The sequence below is a fragment of the Equus asinus genome, chromosome 21, assembly GCF_041296235.1.
Source record: "Equus asinus isolate D_3611 breed Donkey chromosome 21, EquAss-T2T_v2, whole genome shotgun sequence".
In the NCBI taxonomy this organism is placed as follows: Eukaryota; Metazoa; Chordata; class Mammalia; order Perissodactyla; family Equidae; genus Equus; species Equus asinus.
The window spans coordinates 49,030,709-49,050,487 of NC_091810.1; the positions used below are offsets into that span (position 1 = coordinate 49,030,709).

The 19,779-nt window shown below is 50.1% G+C and overlaps 2 protein-coding genes and 1 pseudogene across 17 annotated transcripts in view; 2 read left to right on the forward strand and 1 right to left on the reverse strand.

The window, feature by feature from the left end:
* The first annotated feature begins 473 nt into the window (after positions 1-473).
* Positions 474-9,359, forward strand: CDHR4 (cadherin related family member 4). 15 transcript variants are annotated; one of them, XM_014840445.3, is made up of 19 exons: positions 479-1,946; positions 2,296-2,480; positions 2,605-2,767; positions 2,844-2,935; positions 3,436-3,546; positions 4,191-4,294; positions 4,491-4,627; positions 4,921-5,107; positions 5,204-5,357; positions 5,605-5,698; positions 6,013-6,216; positions 6,297-6,436; positions 6,671-6,821; positions 6,908-7,128; positions 7,340-7,482; positions 8,214-8,270; positions 8,372-8,459; positions 8,670-8,697; positions 9,212-9,359. In XM_014840445.3, exons 1-19 carry the CDS (start codon positions 1,898-1,900, stop codon positions 9,265-9,267), a joined length of 2,364 nt encoding a protein of 787 aa, XP_014695931.1. In that variant the 5' UTR covers positions 479-1,897; the 3' UTR covers positions 9,268-9,359. The 15 variants fall into 15 exon arrangements, with proteins under 15 accessions (XP_070348693.1, XP_070348692.1, XP_070348687.1 ...); XM_070492588.1 differs by having other exon boundaries at positions 1,804-1,946; positions 8,667-8,697; XM_070492592.1 differs by having other exon boundaries at positions 474-1,946; positions 2,401-2,480; positions 8,667-9,354.
* A 144-nt stretch (positions 9,360-9,503) lies between these two features.
* On the reverse strand, positions 9,504-10,221 carry LOC106830701 (large ribosomal subunit protein eL14 pseudogene; annotated as a pseudogene).
* A 1,804-nt stretch (positions 10,222-12,025) lies between these two features.
* IP6K1 (inositol hexakisphosphate kinase 1) overlaps positions 12,026-19,779 on the forward strand; it is a 66,602-nt gene continuing 58,848 nt past the window's right edge. Inside the window, exon 1 of one of the 2 annotated variants that reach the window (XM_014840438.3) lies at positions 12,026-12,215. The gene's annotated coding sequence lies outside the window, so the exon portion shown is untranslated. Of the gene's footprint in view, positions 12,542-19,779 lie in introns of both variants that reach the window. The other variant, XM_014840437.3, reaches the window with a different exon arrangement.

Below are 19,779 nucleotides of genomic sequence, written 5' to 3' on the forward strand. Positions count from 1 at the left end.
GTAGGTTCGCATCCTGGGCACGGACCTGTGCACCACTTGTCAAGCCATGCTGTGGCAGCATCCCACATAGAAGAACTAGAATGACTTGCAACTAGGATGTACAACTATGTACTGGGGCTTTGAGGAGAAAAAAAGAGGAAGATTAGCAACAGATGTTAGCTCAGGGCCAATCTGCCTCACGCACACACACACACACAAGCCTGCAAATAAAGGCCTTGAGAGTACAGGAGCTAGACAGGGCTTAACTTAAAGAAGTAGTTGGGAGAGTGAAGAGCCAGCAAAACCAGGCTCGTAGCAGCCTTAGAAGAGAACATGGGGTTTTGTTCTTGGTGTGCTGGGGAGCTCCAGGGGCTTTTGAGCAGGGAATTACCTGGGCTGGCTCCTGTTTAGATAATCCCAGCTGCTTTGGGAGAACCATTCTGTAATCAGAGTGAAGGCTCCTGCCCTCATCCAGCAAGGGAGGGGAGGGCCTGGGCCTATGTGGGGCTGGTGCACAGAAGGGGGTCACTTTGGGGTATGTGTTGGAGCTAAAATCAAGCCCTGCTGGTGCATAAATATGGGTAGGGAAAGGGAAGCACCCAGCACGGCTCCTAGATTTTGGGCCTGAACAACTGGTTGGATGGAATTGCCATGAATTGATCCAGGAAAGACTGGAAAAAAGTGGGTTTGGGGAGGAAAATCAAGTGACCATTTGTGGACATGTGACCCTTGACATGCCTGTTAGACATCCAAGAGGAGATGTAGGGTCAGCCACTGGATGTGTGAGATTAGCACTGAAGCCTTGGACCTGGGAGGCAAAGTGAGTGGATGGTATTTAAGGCCAGGGGCCTGGATGTGATGGAGGAGGTGAGTTTACATAGAGGAGGGTGGCAGTCAGGACTGAGCCCTGGAACATTCCACCGGATGGAGGTAGGGAAGATGTAGCAGAACCAGCAAAGGAGCTGAGCAGGAGTAGCCAGGTAGGTGGGAGGAAGCTGAGAGTGTGGGCACTTAGGAGCCAAGGGGAAGAAGCATCAAATGCTGCTAAGGAGATGAGAGTGGAGAATGCACTGCTCAACTGGGCAGTATGCAGGTGTCTGAGGACTCCAACAAGGGCAGGTTCATGGAGAGAGGGCAGTTTCAGAGGAGGGTCATTTTCACGGCTGCACTGGGTAGAAGAGAGAGTGAGAGGTGAAGAACTAGAGAGAGCAAGTGTAGACAAGTTTTTAAAAATTGACATCTAACAAATACAATGATTGTCAACTCTCAAAGGTATAGCTCAATAAGTGTTAAAATCTGTAGACACTTGTGCAACTGTCACTCAGATCAAGATACTGTATAGAATATCTCCAGCCACCAGTGGAGGCCACTTTGTGTCTCTTCCAGTCGATATCCCCAAAGATAACCACTATATTGATTTCTGTCACCAAGGATCCCTTGTTGAATGTAGACAATTTTTGAGAGATTTTGTTGATAGTTGCACTCAGATTTTGTAGGTAGATAATGTTCTAATGGGTGGTGGGCAGCTGGAGTTTGGACTTTGTGGGGTAGCAGGTCCTGGGCCCAATTTTCCTGATGCTGTGCTTACTCTGTCTCCAAGGACTACATAACTAAGACTTCCCTGAGCCTCAGTTTCCTCATCTGAAGCTTGATTCTTCTCCCCTCACATCTCCTTCAGGTTATAGTAATGAATGGGGGAATTCACTGGGAGCAGTGAAAAAAATTGTTTTTTCCAGGCCTCTTGACACCTGTCTGAAGCCTAGAGATGTCACCAGGGATGGGAGGGGCTAAAATCTGGGAGGCCCAGGAGTCCCGCCTGACCAGCTATGTTTGAGCAACTGACCTGGCAACGAGGTGGGCCTGACAAACACGTCTGGCCTTCTAGAGTCTCCTCTGCTGTTTGTATCTTCAGACCACTATGGTGCTGCTCAGGGCCCTGGTGCTGCTTCTTGCTCTGGTTGTCTCTGGTGAGGAGCCGGTGGGTGGGGGAACTCACAGTTCTCACTTGCCCACTCCACAGTGGAGTGGAGACCTGACCTTTCTCAGATAAGCTCTCATGGAGGGCAGGGGCTAGGAGAGAGCCAGGAAAGGGCAAAGATCTGAGCCTCTGACCCTCATTCCTTATCTTGGCTGCTTCCTCCACCAGGTCCTCACTCCCAATGTGGGAAATGAGCTGACCTATGGTAGGATGTTGGGGACAAGGAAGAGCTTTGTCTGCTTGGCCCCAAGATGGCCAGAAGGGCAGGACTATGCTCATGTGTGTGGTTCTACAAGCATGGGGGGGGGCCTCCAGCCTGAATCATCTCTTCCTTACAGACGTCCACTGCCTGCCCTGGTTCATAAAAGTCTCCGAGAGCCAGGGACCTGGCACCATCCTTCAGTTTTTCTCCTTCAACTGCTCTTCTCATATACCTACCCTAGAGTTGCTCCATGTGCAGCCACCCACCACCTTCTTCAACCCACCCAGACTGACTAGGTGGCAAGGGATCTATGTGGGTGAGGTAGGGTCATGGGCACAGCTGAGGACTGTGGGGAAACAAGGGCAGAAGCTAAATTCACAAAGCCAGAAGTGGTGTAGGGGGTTGGAGAGCCTAGGCCCCACATGGCACTGCCCACCTGCCACAGGTGACCTTGAGCAGCTCGGCCCGGCTGGATGCCCTGGTGGTGAACCACTATGAGCTGCAGCTGCGGTTCATATGTGGCAACCACGTGATGGAGGGACCACTCTCTGTGGATGTGGAGCAGGACCCTGGCCATATCCGGTGTGTTGGCCGATTTGCCAGCCCAGGTGAGGCCAGGGGCAGCAGGCAGGGGGTGGGCAGGCATGGCCTGAACAGAGCCTCCCTGACCTCCCCTCTGGCCAGGTGGGGAAATCATTCAGGTGCTGGAAACAGTCTCACCTGGGGCCCGCCTGTACACTCTGTTGCTCCCAGGCCTGGAACTCCAGGGTGCCCAGGTGAGTCCAGCATAGGGGCAATGGGGGGCAGGATGGTGGGTGGGGCATGGGGAGACCAAGCCCAGCTTCTGCCAGGTCAAGTACCTCCTGCAGAGGGATCCTTTAGTGTACAGCTGAGCCTCTGATGCATGTTCTTGGAGAAAGCCACTGAGGGTTGCCCGCCCCCCCAGTGACCATGGATATTCCTCAGGGGCTGAGTTCTTCTTTCAAGTTCTCCTATGTGTTCTGAATTATCCATGAAAATTCTGTATCACTTTTGTAATCCAAAAAAGAAATGTAGTTAAAAAACAAAACAATTGGTTGCAAAGCAGAAAGGATTGAGGATCAGGGCCAGGGGTTGGGGTGGAGCTTAAGAAGCCCAGGCTGTGGTAAGTGTCAGTGGTGGGGTATAGGAGAGTTAGGTGTGGGAAGGTACCTGCTGGACTGTTGGGAGATTTTGAAAGGGATGGTTGGGGTACTAGGGGCTGAGGATGGGCCTCAAAGCATCTCTGTTTTGTCAGATGAGCATCACCAGTGCCCAGGACCCTCCACACTTCCCTGGACCTTTCTCTATCAATAGGCAGGGTTGGCTGCAGGCGCCATCCCAGGGCCTCAAAGGCCAGGCTCAAAAGGTGAGCATGACTTGGGACCAGGAGATATCCATGGATTGGGCATACAATGGGCAGAGCCACCACCTCCTGGAGGTTTGTTTGTTCTTGGCCTCCTTGGCCTCTTTGATTTTGCTGCCTCTCCCAAACATAGCCCACACCTGCATCTGCTGCCCCATGCTGGCTGTCCTCCTGTGTTGGTCTAGTTCTGTGCTGGACTCTGGAGTTCCAGGAAGAAAAGGGATCTTTGGCTCTGGGAGCTCATAGTGCCTCTAATAGAAAGGAGAGAATTCAGAGCAGTCACACAGGAAAAGAAAGTTCTGGGTAAAATGACTAGTGCAGTCTGGAGGAGGTTAGGGAAGTTCCTTCTTTAAAACTCCCGTGCCTTAGTGACTGGCTCCTAGCAATTCTAAGATGATAAGTCACATCATGAATGACTCAAATATCACTCTTTTTTTGGGGTGTTTGCATCCTAATAGAAGAATTTATGGCCCAAAGAATGGGATTCAAAGGACTACCTGTTAGAAGAGTGACAGATCATGGGGAGGAGAGAGTGTTGGGCTCCTTGGGAAGGACCTGAGAGGGCTGCCTATATGAAGGGAAGACTGGGCATGGACATACGGGTAGACACACACCCTGGTTCCCTTCCTGTTCTATGTACATCACAGAGCTTCCAGCTTCAGGTCTCAGTGACCTTTGGACAAAACCGAAGCTGCCATGGCATGCTGATGGTTAAAGTTTTGCCTGCTCCCTCCAGCCAGGTCTCCTTCCTGTAAGACTTCCCTACCCTGGGAACAGGGAAGGAGGCAGGGCCTAGCCCCAGGGAATTAGGAGGAGGGTGAAGATGAGGTGCCGCTGGAGCGTCCTCAGCTAGCTCCTGTTATGAGGGAAGCCCCAGGGGAGGGGCCTGTGCATCCAGCCAGCCGTGGCCAGAGTGGGCAGGAGCCAGTGTCTCCCTTTTGGTCCAGGGAGCAAGCCCAGAATATCACCATCTTGGAGAACCTGGTCCCCGGGAGTAAGGTGGCTCAGGTCCAGGCCCGGGGCTTCGATGTGCGCTATGAAATCGTCTCCCCGGTGCCCTGCCCGCTCTTCTCCATCGGTCGCGGTGAGGGGCAGGGATGACGGGTATGGGGATGCCTCTGCGGCGGTCTAGAGGTGACTTGCGGTACCTCCTCACCCTCCTGAGAAACCAGGCTGGAGCCCAGGCAGAAAATGGAGCGTGGTTATGTTTGGAGGCTGGGCAGGAGTTAGAGGGGATCCTTGGAGGAGGCGGCTGGGGTGTCCAGGCTCAGCCCCCTTTGCCGGTCGCCGGTCCTGAGATCCGGTGGGAGGGTGGAAACAGGAATGAGCTGAGGGCGGGGCCGAACTCTGCGTCCCACACCCTCCCGACCCGGCCAGCCGACGGTGTGGTGCGGACCGCTGCTCCTCTGGAGTTGACGCCAGCGACCAAAGGAGCCGCGGTTACACGGCTGCAAGTGAAGGCCTTCGAGCGGCTCCGTCCGTGGGCCAGCGTCGAGCTCGATCTCACGGTGAAAGTGCGGTCAGTCAACCGCTGGCCCCCGCGCTGCCTCCCAGAGCTGCTGGTGTGAGTGCACGGGACCCTTACCTAGTTTATGGGGGCGAGAGCCATGGCTCATGGCCTGGCCCAACTTTTGCCTTGCCGCCTGCCCTCTGCTCCCAGGACACAAATCCCGGAGACCATGCCTGTGGGCACCATGCTGAACACCTTCACTTGCACTGACCCGGATTCTCCTGGTTCCACCTTGGACTACCAGCTGCGGTTCCACAGCCCTCCTGGCCCAGCCAGTCTCTGCCTTCGAGAAAGGGTCCTGGAGGTACCTAGTGCCTGCTCCCAGACCCACGTGCAGGGTGCTTGGGACAGGAAAGGGGGGTGGACCAAGGGTCTGTGGGAGCCAAGCCCATGAGCGCAAAGCAGATGGTGGTGGAGCCCACCTGCTTTGCAGTCTGGAAAACAGAGGTCAGGGTAGGCTTCCTGTGGTTACCCTGGCCTGAGGCAGCCCGGTTTGGCTCAAGGCTCTCCCAGGCCTTGGCTGGGCCTCACTCTCTGGCCTCTCTGGCCAGGTGAATGCCACACTGGACTGTGACACTCCTGGGGCCTGCTTTCAGCATGCAGCCTCCATCCTGGTGCTTGATGATGGTCAGCCCCTGATGACCAGTGAGTGACCATACCCAGGACTGGACATTCAGGAAAGAGCTGTTCTCTACCCCTCTCCTCATCCTCAGGGCAGAATCATCGCTCCTCCCTGAAAAACCAGTAAAGTAGTGTTGTCTCCACTTCAGACCCCTAGGGTGGGACATCTCTCTCCTCTCCTAGACCCTCCCCCCCAGCAGGAGAGGGTTATTGCCTTCCCTCCCTCCAGACCCTCTCCCTCCTTACACCGCCAGGGCAGGGCCATGTTTCCCTCCTCAGACCCCCAGGGCAGGGCTAGGCTCCCCAGGCTAGCTCCCTGATTGCTAAATGGCCTCCAGCTGAGGTGCCAGTACTGGTGATGGTGACACCTGTCAACGAGTTCTCCCCAGCCTGTGTCTCACGCACATTTCGAGTTCGGGAGGATGCAGGGCCCCACACTCTTCTGGGCTCTGTGGTGGGCACCGACATGGACTACCCGCACAACAGCATTGAGTACCACACCTCTGGCGGATCCGCCACCTTTGCTGTGGACCATCTCAGCGGTACTCCTACCCCAGGGTTGGGATGGAAGGGTGGAGCCAGAGTTGACTCTGTAGGCTGAGGCTCTGGCCACCCCTTCTAGGAGAGGTTCGCCTCCTGGGGTCTTTGGACTATGAGCTGCAAAGGTTATACAGGCTCACTGTCCTGCTGACTGACCACAGCCAAGACCAGGACGCCACTTGCCACCACTCAGGCTCCTGCACCATTACCATCGAGGTTGAGGTAATTGAACCCTGAGGCTTTGGAAAGAATTGGGAAGAGTTCACATCTCCCTCTGGCATTCTGCTTTTCCACTCTGTGCCTGTTTCCTCCATTGGTTGGCTTGAGGGGTTGGGACCTCATTGTGGGAAGCTTTGGAGCCTGTTACCTGATAGCTAGGCTCTGGCTGTGGTGGGAGAAGGCTGAGGGACTGGCCTGAGGGTTTGGGAAGTGGGTGACCTGGCTACCTTCCTGCAGGATGTGAATGACCATGCCCCAGAGTGTGAGCCCCCCTTTCAGGAACTCACCATCCACACATCCCTGGGCCAGAGCGTGGAGGTGACCAAGGTGTTATGTCGGGTCCCCCAGGAGCCTCAGCGCCTGGCCTTCTCCTACAGTATCGTGGGAGGTAAGGGCCATGGGGGCCACCAGGCTATGGGGGAGGAGCAGGACAAGGCCAGCAGTTGTCTTCTTCTTCTGCCACTCTGCTTTCAGGGAATAGTCAGAGCCGATTCAGTCTGCAAGGAGCCATCCTGGTGCACAATGACCTCATGTTGGCACCCCCTTGGCCAGAGCAGCCTCATACTTATGAGCTATTGATTCGTGTGGCCGATGCAGGTCCCTCCATCCCCCATCTCAGCACCACAGCCACCGTCATTGTGCATCTAGTTCCGTGGAGGGCCAGCACAGTGGCCACCAGCACCCACAGAGCCACAGTGAGGGGGGTCCTCGGGGGTGGGGAGAGAGGATCTTAGAGGGTGAGGAGACCCAGTTTACCAGGTGGAATGATGGGGGAAGGCATTCCAGAGGGAACTGTTGAATGCAAAGGGCCTGGCAATACAGGTGGCCCAGCCCTTAAAGGAGTTTGAAGGCTGGATGATCAGGGCATTTCACAGGGCAGTGCTGAGACTGTGGCCCCCATTTCAGATGCCTTCAATGATGACAGCCCTGCTTGTGACAGACACGGAGGCTTTCTGGCAGCCGGAGCCCTGGTTTGTGGTGATGCTGACAATGACCGGTGCCCTTCTCCTCTTGGCTCTGGGCTGGCTCCTCAACAGGCTCCTTCAGGGGTAGGGCTCCTATCCCTGTGCTCCCTGCCTCCCCCCAGCCCACCAATGGACCCCATCTATGATAGGTGGTTTCACCTAAGATTTGATGACAATGCCAAAGTTGATGAGCAGCCCAACTGATACTGAGTGCTGCCCTCCCTCCAGAGGTTGTCAGGTTAGAGGCAGAGAGGCACTGGGAGGAAGACGTCTCCATCCTTGGCAGAGCCCAGTCTTGGAATGGGATGGGTGTGGATGAGGTCCAGGGCTTGAGACTCTGAGTCTCTCATGCATTGGGCATTTACCTCAATTCCTGACCCCTGCCCTCTACTTGAAACCTGACCTGCTCCTGGGGCTGGCCCCTTGGCTGAGTGGTTAAGTTTGCGTGCTTGGCTTCAGTGCCCCGGGGTTCGCCAGTTTGAATCCTGGGCACGGACCTATGCACCACTCATCAGGCCATGGTATGGTGGCATCCCACATAGAGGAACTAGAATGACCTACAACTAGGATATACAACTATGTACCAGGGCTTTGGGGAGGAAAAACCAAATGAAAAAAAACCCTGACCTGCTCCTAAGACTGTGGGTTTCTTGTGGGCACAAGACTGAACCCAGGGGAAAGTGGGGGTAACAATGTGGGCATTTGCATACAGACATTGACTCTCCCCAATATAAAGAGGCAGGTGAATGGTGCTGGTCCCTGGAGCCAGCGAGTCAGCTGCCCTCACTACTTGGTGCCCCCTCCTGGCATTTTAGGTTGGCCCGGGTGCTACAGGCACCAAGCATACCAGCCCAGGCTCTGCTGCTAAACAGGTCAGCCTCGTTTGCACATCTCTATGCCAGGGAGTCCATTTCTTAAACACAGGCTGGGGCCCAGAGCCTTAGCCTGTACTCCTGCTCCTACTTTGCTCCAGTATCCAAGGAGCTGAGAGGTCCATTGAGGGGTTCATGGAGGCGCCAAGGATGGAGATGCCACAGGCACCCAGCAGCATCATGAGCCTGGTATGTAAACCCAGCATCTGTGTAGTGGGCACGCAGCCTGCTCCAGAGTGCTCCCCTGCCAAGCCTGCCCCCTTCCCCATGGAGTGCCCTCTCCAGCACCATCAGGATGGAGGCGGCAGGTGGGCTCTTGACTTCTTTGGCAGCAGGCCTCTACTGCTCTCTATGGGCAGGATTCAACTCATTGTACCCTCTCATTTTTCCTCTCAGCAGCACTTTGATGGCAGAGCACAGGACTCCCGTGAGTCCCCCTCTTCCCAAACTATTCTCCACCTGGGCCCACTTTCTCTCCTTACCCCATCTCAGTATCTCCTCCTGCCACCAGACATCCACTATCTACTCTTTCCCTGAATGGGGTCTGTTCTCACCCCCACTCACCTTCAGCCAGTATCTGTCAAACACCTGTGGGACCAGGAGATGAGTCAGACCTGGTTTGGTTCCTGCCCAAGGGGGAATCGGGTGAAGGGGGAAGCCCCCAGATACTCCACTGTCACCAGTGAATTATGGCAGAGTAATCTGGCACCGGGTTTAGGGGATCTAGTGTCCAGTTTTGGGGAATTAAGGATGCTTCCTGTGCATTGGAGCCAGACCTCAAAGGATTTGCTGGGAAAGGGGAGAAGGGACAGATTGGATCAAGCAGAAGAGGGGTCACACCAAGCGTTTTGGAATGTCTTCCCCTACCCTTAGGGGAGGGAGGCAGTTTTGCTGAGGCCAGCAACACCTTCTCTCCCTCTCTCCTGACCATCTGAGCTCAGGTACAGGCAGAGATTACCTGTTCAACACGCGCACGGGAGCCCGGCACTGGCTCTGAGGCTGAGAAGCTGCTTCACTATGTGTGGAATTTCATCTTCACGTGATCATGGGCTCTGTTTTCAAGTTGATTCAATAATAAACAAAATTACAAACAGCAAAGTCTCAGCCTTGTAACCTACATGTGGGAGAAGCTCTGAGATCTGTGCTTCCTTGCTCTCTCTTGGACAATGCTCTACTTTGTGGGCACTCTCTAGGGAGTAGTGAGGTTCATTTTCTTGTTTGCCAGCATGTCAAAAAGAACCTTTATTATTTTTATAATAGCCTCTTATCTCTTATGTTTTCTTGCCAGACGCCTTTGGAGCAGGTGCTCTCTGGGCTGGAGCTGTCTGACCATTCTGAGCTTTCAGAGGTGCTGTCTTCTGGCCTGCAGCTTTCTTGGCAGGAACCTTCCGGGCTGGAGCCTTCTGGCCCACAGCAGTCATCTTTTTTGCTGGAACCTCTGCAGCAGTTGTTGCAGCTGCACCCTTAGCAGCAGATTATTTCTTGGGAGAAGCTTTCAGGAGACCTTCCTTTTGAGGCTTCCTGACTTCAAACTTGATTATTCTGTTCTTCATTTTCTTTGCCTTCATGACTTTAAAACCATCAAAATCTGTCATCTTGGCTTTCCTTTTTCTGGCTTCAATCTTCTTGGCCCATCTTGTGGTTGCCCAGTTTGTATTGATATCTGCCTTCTGCCAGGCTTGTTGGATGTACTTCTGGCGGGCACTGTGTGGAAACTTTAGGATGAAGTCAGTGAGCTGCATGTATTTGAAAGACATAGCTTGTCTCCTTACCTGAGTGCAAGGACCATCGACCAAAGTCCGGTTCTGATCAATAACATCTACAGTCGCAACCAGCTTCCCTGCATGAGGCCCAAAGGAGACGTAGGTCACCCAGCCAACCTCCATGAAAGTGCCTGAACACCGTGTTGGTGGCGTTCAGTGAGAAGCAGGTTATTTTTCTTTGAAGAAGGCATTGTACAATGCTCTGACAGTGATTAATGCTCTGCAGAAGTAAGAGGCTGTTATCCTTGTCAGTGACTGAAGGGGCCTCCAGTCAGCCTCTTCCCTCAGAGGCCACCTGCTCTGGCAAATGTGGATGGCCCAGGAGCTTCCTTTTCCCACTGAGAGGAGGACATTGTTGCTGTTCGAGGGCCCCACCAACCTCCAGGGCATTTTCCTGATTGTATGTGGTTTTCTTGGGAAGGATCTGGAGCTTTTGCACTGAGGTGAGGGTTGATGCAGACTTGAGGACTCTGTGGCATGGATGGCCATGGAGGGCTTGATGATAGCCCCCTTCTGAGGGGCTGTTCCCATTTTTTCCTGATTTGTTTCTTCTAGTTCCTCGGCCCTCGGTGCTCCTTGTGCTGAGCTGAGCTGTTGCACATGACCAGGTAGCCTACAGTAACCTGTAGCAGGGCAGGTTCTGTTGGGTGCAGTGCTAGCCCACTACCCATGCCCAGCCTGGCACCAGGTCTCAGGTTACTGCCAGCTCTCCAAGAGGACCTGTCTGTGTGGTGGCTACCTTTACTGTGGTATCCCCAAGTTCTCTCAATCTTCTCCCCTCTACCAAGTCTGTGGGCCTGAACCCTCTTGGGGCACTGGAGGACCTCTCTTCCTGAGCTGTAGTGTCCCAGGTAGTGGAAGAAGCTGAGTGCCTTCTGTGGGAAAGACATGTTTCACAGTGCTTCCAATAAAGTGAGGGTGTCAGAGCTGGCCTCAGGGACAGCTCACAGTGCTTCCAATAAAGTGTGGGTGTCAGACCTGCCCTAAGGGACAGCAACGTGTTGCTGGAAGTGGTTGCAGGTGGACTTTTCCTGAGTACTTACCCTGCTCTAAGGGCTCGACTGTTGTTCCTCATTTTACATATGGGCCAACCAAGGCTCAAAAGTCACAGAGCTAGCTAGTCTGGGCACTTGATGTGGGTCCAGGCTGTGTGACTATCTAGGCTCCTAACTCTGAAGCCAACCCCAGGGTTAAGGTGCTCTGTACTGGGGACCAAGATAATTAACCGTGTTTTCAGGACTCATAGTCAGCCTTGTAGGCAGATCATGACAGCCCAGGGTAAAAGATGTTGTCACAGGAACTCAAGACAAGATGCTCTAGGGCAGGAAGACAGAATACCCGCTGTGTGCCAGAGCTTGTTCTGGGGACTAAACTCCGGGCAGAAGGACAAACGTGGGCAAGCCTCCAGGGACTGCTCGGGGCAGCAAAATGGCTGCACCTTGGAGTGATGACCGGCAAAGATGGTGAAGACGCTAGGAAGAGGGAATTATACTGTGGAGGCAGCAGGAGAAGGTACAAGATCCAGTGCCTCCACTCCCAGAGGTGGCGTGACCTTGGCTCGGCCTCAGTTTCCTCATCAGTGAACAGGGGACAACAATCCCTTCCCTTCAGGGTGGGTGACAAAAAAAGCAAATAGTACACAGAAGACATGCCCTAAGTGTGAGCGCAAGTGTGAGAAGACGTTGTCGGCTCCGCAGGCGCGCAGGGCTTGCAGACAGAACAAGGGCGCTACGGTCTCGGACTCAGCAGCAAAAGCTTTGCCTCTAGCAGCTCCGGGAACGATGCGCATGCGCCAACCCGTGCCGTCACAGTCACGTGCTGAGGCGTTCGGCATTGGCTGTGAGAGGCCGGCTCTGACTGACAGGCAGGCCGACCTGTCAGCAGGAAGCACTCCCGGGGGCGGTGGGCGAAGAGGCTGTTAATTGGAGATATCCTCAGCTGGGGGCGGGCTCTTTGCCGTCCTGGTTACTATGACGCCTGGCCCCCGCCCCCTCGGCTGGCCGCCATCTTGTTGTTGATCCGTACCCAGTGGGCAGCGCCGGGAGCTGGACCGAGCGGCCGGTGCGGGGCCGCTGTTGCGGGGCTCAGCCACCAGCACTGCCTGCCAGGGGGCGGGCCGAAACCAGGAGGCCCGCGGGGCCCAGCTCCCCTGGGGAGCCGTGGGCGCCCGCTGCCCGGGCCGGTGAGTGACAGGAGTCGGGCCGAAAGACCGACCTCACGGCGGCGGGGCGGCCGACGGCGGGCGCGGGGTTGGAGCGGGCGCGCGCAGGGCCAGGGTGTCATCAGAGCGTCGCTCGCGAGTCCTCATCGGCCGCCGGTGGAGCCTCCGGGATGCTGTCCCCGAGGCCAGGAGACGGCCTTGGGGTGGAGGTCTGAGAGCCCCGCGCCAGAGGGCCGGCCTGCCGGGTAGGGGGAAACAGGACCGAAGCCCTGGGCTACGCTGACCCGCAGCGCTGACACGTGTTCAGTGCCAGCCAGATGCTCTCCGGGTCGTTGTGTTCCTCCCGGGTAAGAAATAAACGTACCTTTTTCTTAGATGTCGCCCCTGCGAGTGATTTTCAGACCGCTTGAGACTAAGACTAGACGAAACAGGCAGGAGCCCCCGCGAACCAGGCCGGCCAGTGTCACTGCCCTCTGATTCTAGCAGGGAGAAAGCCCTCTGCCCGGCGCCTGCGTTCTGTGCTCCTCGGAGCCCACCGTTTGCTTCTTCCTGAAGGTCTTGGTTAAATGTCCATGATGCTCGAATTTTATCTTGGAACAGAATTTCTTTGGTTCTCTACCACCACTTTTTGGAGTTGTGGTAAGGTCTTCCTCTTTTTGCTGTAGGAGAAAGTGAATATTATGGTGATGACTTGGTTGCTTTTAGCTTCTAAAGAGAGATTCTGCCAGTTTAATCAGGAGACAAAGGAAATCCAGGAGTTTGTTAGAATCAGAAAAAGAAATGAAACTTCTTTTTGTCGTTGTGGATGGTATGAAACTGCCAAATTAACTTTTAACAGACTAAATGTATCTTGTCCAATTAAAACAGACCAGTAAGGCTCCTTTCCTGCAAGGGTGGGAGGGTTAGAGACCCTGGGCAAGGTGTGCAGGTCCTAGGAAGAGTTCTGAATGCTCCAAAACACATTTCTCTTTCCCTTTGGTCCTTTGGCTTCTCTGCACAGACTCCTTGTATGAGGTCACGCAAAAAGCCTTCATGAGACGACTAAAAAGTCAAGTGACAATACTTTGTGCACTTGTGTCGGACCTTGTCACCTCAGAATATTTCGTTTTGAGGGAAACCACCTCCTTGATTAGGAGATCGTTTTGGAGAACAGATGCTGAAACCAGAGGAAGCTGGGGGCATGTCGCTGTTTGCCTTAGGTGTGAGAAGAGGCAGCAGTTGGGTAGTCTTGAGTTATTTATTTCATTGCCCTCTCTCAGGCCAGTTTTTGAATCTTCAAAGAGTTTTGACCTTGGTGAGACCAGTTCCTGGGGCAGTTCTTGACGAGAAAGGAGGGATATACTTAAATATTAGGAGCTTCTCAAAATTGCCCCAAGCTAACCCTCCAACCCCTGTTTGATTAATGCTTCCTTTAGAAAGGTAAGGCAGCTACAGGGTTAAATTCTTGCTGGTTTCTGTTAAAATAACCCTAAGTTAGGCTCCTAGCCTGTTTAGGATATCAGACCTCTGTGAGATGTGGAAAGAGACAGATTGTCTCCTTAGTCAAGTTCACAACACTAACTTTTGCGTACACTTTTAGGTGGTTCAAGGGCCCATTAAAGTACATCCACAGTCTAATCCTATGTTAGAACCGCTGCCCAAAGGAGATGATAGAATACCCGAGAACTTTTATTGCCTTTGTTTAATGCTTTTACTACCTCATGAATATTTATGAGGAGTAGATGATGCTTAATTCAGCATGGTATTATCCAGCAGTAGCTAATAGCAGTACTTCTGTGCTGGGCATTTTTAACCGCAAATGAGTAAGATGTTACAATGGCAGACCATCCACTTTATCCACTTAAACTTCTTTGTCTTTATGTAGTTCACCTGTAAATGTCAACACTTTTTATTTTTTTATTATTTTTGAGAAAGATTAGTCCTGAGCTAACTGCTGCCAATCCTCCTCTTTTTGCTGAGGAAGACTGGCCCTGAGCTCACATCTGTGCCCATCTTCCTCTACTTTATATGTGGGACGCCTACCACATAGTGGCGTGCCAAGCCGTGCCATGTCCATACCCGGGAATTGAACCGTCAAACCCCGGGCCGCTGAAGCAGAATGTGTGCACTTAACCACTGCGCCACCGGGCCGGCCCCTAAATGTCAGCACTTTTAACTGTTGTGAGCAACAGACACACTTCACAGACTATGGAGATCCTACAGTGAAGTTAGAAACTACTGCAGGCTTATGGGATGAGATCTGAGTCCTAATGTGGCATTGAAGGTCCTGCTGCCCAGCTGGCCCCAGCCCACCTTTCCAGGGCTTATTCTAATCCCCACTAACCAAATGGTTTGCTAAATATTCCATACACGATATATCCCTACTCAGATCCTCTTGCCAGTTGAATCCACTGGCATTTGCCCCTCTTTGAGATACCCTTTTCCTTCAGCTCCACTTCTCTTTTCTCCAGAGTCCAGCTCTAGTCTTTCCTACCTTCTTTATGAAACACTCCCCAAACATTCCAGCGCCTGGGGATGCTTCACTCCCTCTGAACTGTAGTAGCATTATTGCCCTTAAACAAAAAACAAAATAGTATTTGCTCACTTAAGAATAATTTTTTGTTTCCTTTCGTAAGACCTAACCTCTTTCCTACAGAGACTATATTTTTGTGTCTTCTTGTACCTGTGTGTAGTAGATGAGGAATAAATGTTTACAAAAATGTGTGAGTTAGAAACACTCTCTGTAATTAAACAGGAAATGGAGGGAAGGGACAAGTAGAAAGGGGATTTGGTGGCCATGGATTCCACCTCCTACCCTGCCTGAAGTACTTGCATGTGTTGACTCTAGCACCTTATGGAGGCCTGTCTTCAGTGCTGGAGAACTTGTTCTGAGTGCAGAACTGAGGCCTGAAAACAGAAAGTAATTCTACATTTCAGAAGAGGCTGTGTGGCCCACCCCCTTCCTGGCTAAGATGCCAGTTTTTTTTTTTTTTGAGGATGATTAGCCCTGAACTAATGTCTGCTGCCAATCTTCCTCTTTTTTTTTGCTGAGGAAGACTGGCCCTGAGCTAAGATCCATGCCCATCTTCCTCTACTTTATATGTGGGACGCCTGCCACAGCATGGCTTGCCAAGCAGTGCCATGTCTGCACCCGGGATCTGAGCCGGCGAACCCTGGGCTGCCGAAGCAGAACATGCAAACTTAACCACTGCGCCACTGGGCCAGCCCCTAAGATGCCAGTTTTGACTCTTGGAAAACGTGTTGGGTGAGCATAGCGCCAGGTGTTGAGATTCTTGGACCCTCTTCTTGTTTGGGTCTTGGTCTCACTGCCATCATGGGCTGCTGTAAACATGGCAGTAGTATTTGCTGCTTGCCCTCCTCCCAGTGCTGCCCAGAGACTATAAGTAGCAGTGATGGGCAGAGCTGGGGATAGGTTGCACAGTGCACGCTGTCTCTGGCTTGGAGCAAGGGAGCAGTCAGGCATTTTGTATATTTGTCCCAGTGGATCTGTGTTTTGTCCTGATTTTAAATCAGATTTCGTTTCCCTTCTCCTACTATAGCAGGATTTGAGCAGTAGATTCTGGGTGGGAAAACCTAAGACATCTTGGTTCTTTTACAAGTAAAAAGATGTTAGATCAAGACTTCTGTTTGCTGCTGTGGTTTGAAGTTGCATTTATGTAGGAGGCATTACAGATGAGTTTTGATGGGAACACATGTTCACTTGAGTGCTGGATCCCTGTTAGGAACTTTGTTTTGTTGAGTGCTTAGAAAATCTGCTGCTGATCTCTTATGTAAAAGTTTTATTTGTGGGTTTAGCTCCTTTATTCCTGTCCCTTCATTTACAGATGGTAGGTAGATCAGGGGAGCAGGTCTAGGACTGGACTCTTGTCAAGTGTAAAATTTGATGTCAGTGAATAAGAACACATTGAAGTCCATAAAAATCTGGGTGTATTATGATCGGATGAACATTTATAAATGACTTACTCCATAATCAAAAAGACAGATAATGATAAGTGTTGTGAGGATGTGGAGAAATCAGAGCCCTCATACAGGGGTGGTGAGAATGTAAAGTGATGCAGCTACTTTGGAAAACAGTCTGGCAGTTCTTTACATGGTTAAACATAGGGTACTATAGGATCCAGCAGTCCTACTCCTAGTTATCTACCCAAGAGACATGAAAACATGTCCACACAAAAACTTGTATATGATATTTATAGCAGCATTATTTATAATAGCCAAAAGGGGAAACAACTCAGATGTCTATCAACTGATAGTGGATAAATAAAATGTGTATATATACAGTGGAATATTATTTAGCAATAAAAAGAAATGAAGTACTGATGCATACTATAACATAGATGAGCCTTGAAAACATTTTGCTAAGTGAAAGAAGCCAGACACAAAAGATCATATATTATATAATTCCGTTTATGTGAAATGTCCAGAATAGGCAAATACGTAGAGACAGGACGTAGATTAGTGGTTGCTTAGGGCTTGGAAGTGTATGAGAGGGTAGAGGAATGATAACTAAAGGATATGGGATTTCTTTTTGAGGTGATGAATATGTTCTAAAATTGTAGTGATGGTTGTACATATCTGCAAATATATTAAAAACCATTGAATTGTGCACTTTAAATGAATGAATTGTATGATGTATGAATTATATCTCAAAGTTGCAGATAAGTAATGTATATTCATTAGTTTAAAAAAAGCTAATATAAGGAACAAGAAATAAAAATAAAGGATCATCCATAACTTCACTGTTAGTGTTTTAGTGTATAACCAGACATTTTTTCCCTGTCTCTTACAACTTTTACAAAAATGAGAGTATGCTATACATCCTGATTTCTACCTTTTTGCAGTCAGCAATATATTATAAACATCTGGGTTAGTAAATGATGCATTTACGTCAGGGACCAGCTAGTAGTAAATTAGGGAAGCAGGTTGTAGGGCAGTGGGGAGTGGTAGGGTCTAGGGTTAACTAGTTAACACAGACCCTAAAGGGTCACTGTTGCTCAGTTCCAGCCAGTTGTTGTGTTACTAGATCTTATGATTTTTTTCTTTTTTGGAAAGAAAACCAGAAATCTGTATTTTTATGTGAAATTTCTTGAATTTTAAATTTGGCAATGAATTAAAATTTGCGCTGCTTCACTGGCCAAAGAAAACCCTTTGCAGACCAGAAATGGCAAAAAATTTGAATTGCTTGGTGTGCGCGTTCTCAGCTGAAGTGGAAGAAGGCAACTCAGCCTTCTTGTTTCAGCTCTCCTGCTGTAAACAAGTGTCCTTTTTGTGGTCTATCTAGTGCCATAGTTTTTCATATTTTTATGTTTTTTCTTAGTGATTTCGCTGCTTAAATGGCTTCCAAGCATAGTGCTGAAGTGCTGTCTGATCTTCCTAAGCACAAGAAGGTGATGTTATGCCTTACGAAGAAAATCTATTTGTTAGATAAGTTTTGTTCAGGCATGAGTTATAATGCTCTTGGCTGAGAGTTCAGCATTAATGAGTCCACAATGTATGTATATTAAATAAAGTCTTTAAATAGAAACATACATAAGAGATGGTATATTGTATGTATGTAGCTCTAGAAGGTTATGTATTGATTGGCTGACAAAAATTTTGTGGAGGCTCACAGAAACTTAACCTATGTTTCCGCAGGAGTAGTTGCTCGGTATTTGCTAACTTGGTGTTGGTGGTGACTATAGAACATAACCACTGTAAATAATGAAAATTGACTATATAGGCTTTCGTATCTGGCTTCTCTTGCTCTGTATGACGATTTCAAGGCTCATCCATTTTGTTGTGTTCCTTTTTATTGTTGAGTAGTATTCCTTTTTATGACTATACCATTTGCTGATGGGCATTTGAGTTGTTTCTAATTTTTGGCTGTTATGAATAAAGATACAATAAATGTTCTCACGTAAGTCTTTGTGTATGTATATGTTTTCATTTCTCTTCAATAAATGTCCAGCAGTAGGGGCTGGTCCACTGGTGCAGCGGTTCGCACATTCCGCTTCTTGGCGGCATGGGGTTCGCCGGTTCAGATCCTGAGTGCGGACATGGCACCGCTTGGCAAAAGCCATGTTGTGGTAGGCGTCCCACGTATAAAGTAGAGGAAGATGGGCATGGATGTTAGCTCAGGGCCAGTCTTCCTCAGCAAAAAGAAGAGGATTGGCAGTAGTTAGCTCAGGGCTAATCTTCCAAAAAAAAAATATCCGGCGGTAGAATTGCTCTGACTCAGACTGCATCAGAGGGACACTGTTTCAGGAAAAGTTGAAGAGCACTCCTGTGGGCTCTGGGCCCAATTTTGTGGTTATTCCTCTCTGATAATCCTCAGCTTGAAGCTTCATTTAACATTTTTACCAGATTTCCAGATCTACCTGAACTAAGAACTAGTGGTTACTCCATTGAGGTGAGAAGTTGAAATAACCAGGAACTGTTGCAAGTGTACACAGGCTTCTAGATTGAGGGGTTCTATTTGCTTTAGAACTTACTTCAGTACTTGTCGTGTTTCTGGATTTCTGTTAATTGATGCAGGCCGGGAGGCTTCTTGGTCATCCACGGGGTTCAACAAAATTCATCCTTCATTTCTCTCTGGAGCCTGGCCTTGGTAGTTTGTACCTTTGTAAGTGTTCAGGCCCAGTTACCACAGTAGATACTACCTCTTTAGACTGTTGGTCATGTGACACATATTTCACTACTTTAAAAAGTAATGTGAATTAACTTTAATTCACATGTAACTTTTTAAAGCTTCAGGCTTTCTTGTCTGATGATCTTCCATGTATGATATTTGAAAACTAGTACCAACAGAGGGTCCTAGCTAAGTGTTCTAGATTTTAATTTCTGGGAGTGGCAAGCAGGGCTTTGATGATGACTTTTCATCCCTTAAATCCTCCCTCTCATTAAAAGTCATTTTCATACTTTGCCTATTCATAGCTCTGTTTGACATATTGCATTCTGTTTCACCATTGACTTCTTGGGCCAGTGTTCAGAAGCGACTAGTTTCTTCGTAGCCAAGAACTTGGTTATCAGGATCCTCTTTTAAAGCTTCCCAAATGTCTTAAAGAATTAAATAGGTGGCCGGCCCTGTGGCTGAGTGGTTAAGTTTGCGCCCTCTGCTTCAACGGCCCAGAGTTTTGCAGGTTTGGATCCTGGCCACGGACATGGCACCACTCGTCAGGCCATGTTGATGTGGTGTCCCACATGCCACAACTAGGAGGACCCACAACTAAAAAAATAGACAACTATGTGCTGGGGGGATTTGGGGAGAAAAAAGCAAGAAAAAAAAAGAAGATTGGCAACTGTTGTTAGCTCAGGTGCCAATCTTTAAAAATAAAACAAAGAATTAAATAGATTCTTATGGAGCTGCTAAAATGATATTTCCTGGGTGGAAGGTAAGGTGGGGATTTAAGATGAATGAAACTATCATGTGGAAGTTGGTCGAAGTGAGAAAATTACTCTTTAAATATTGCTGCTTTAGAGGGCATTTTTATTAAAAAATTTTAAGTGTTTTATAAGCTGTTTTATTTATAGTTTACCATATTTTTTATAGTTTATTGGCAGAGAGACCAATCTGTAATAGTCCTCTGACTTGATTGGAATCTTTATT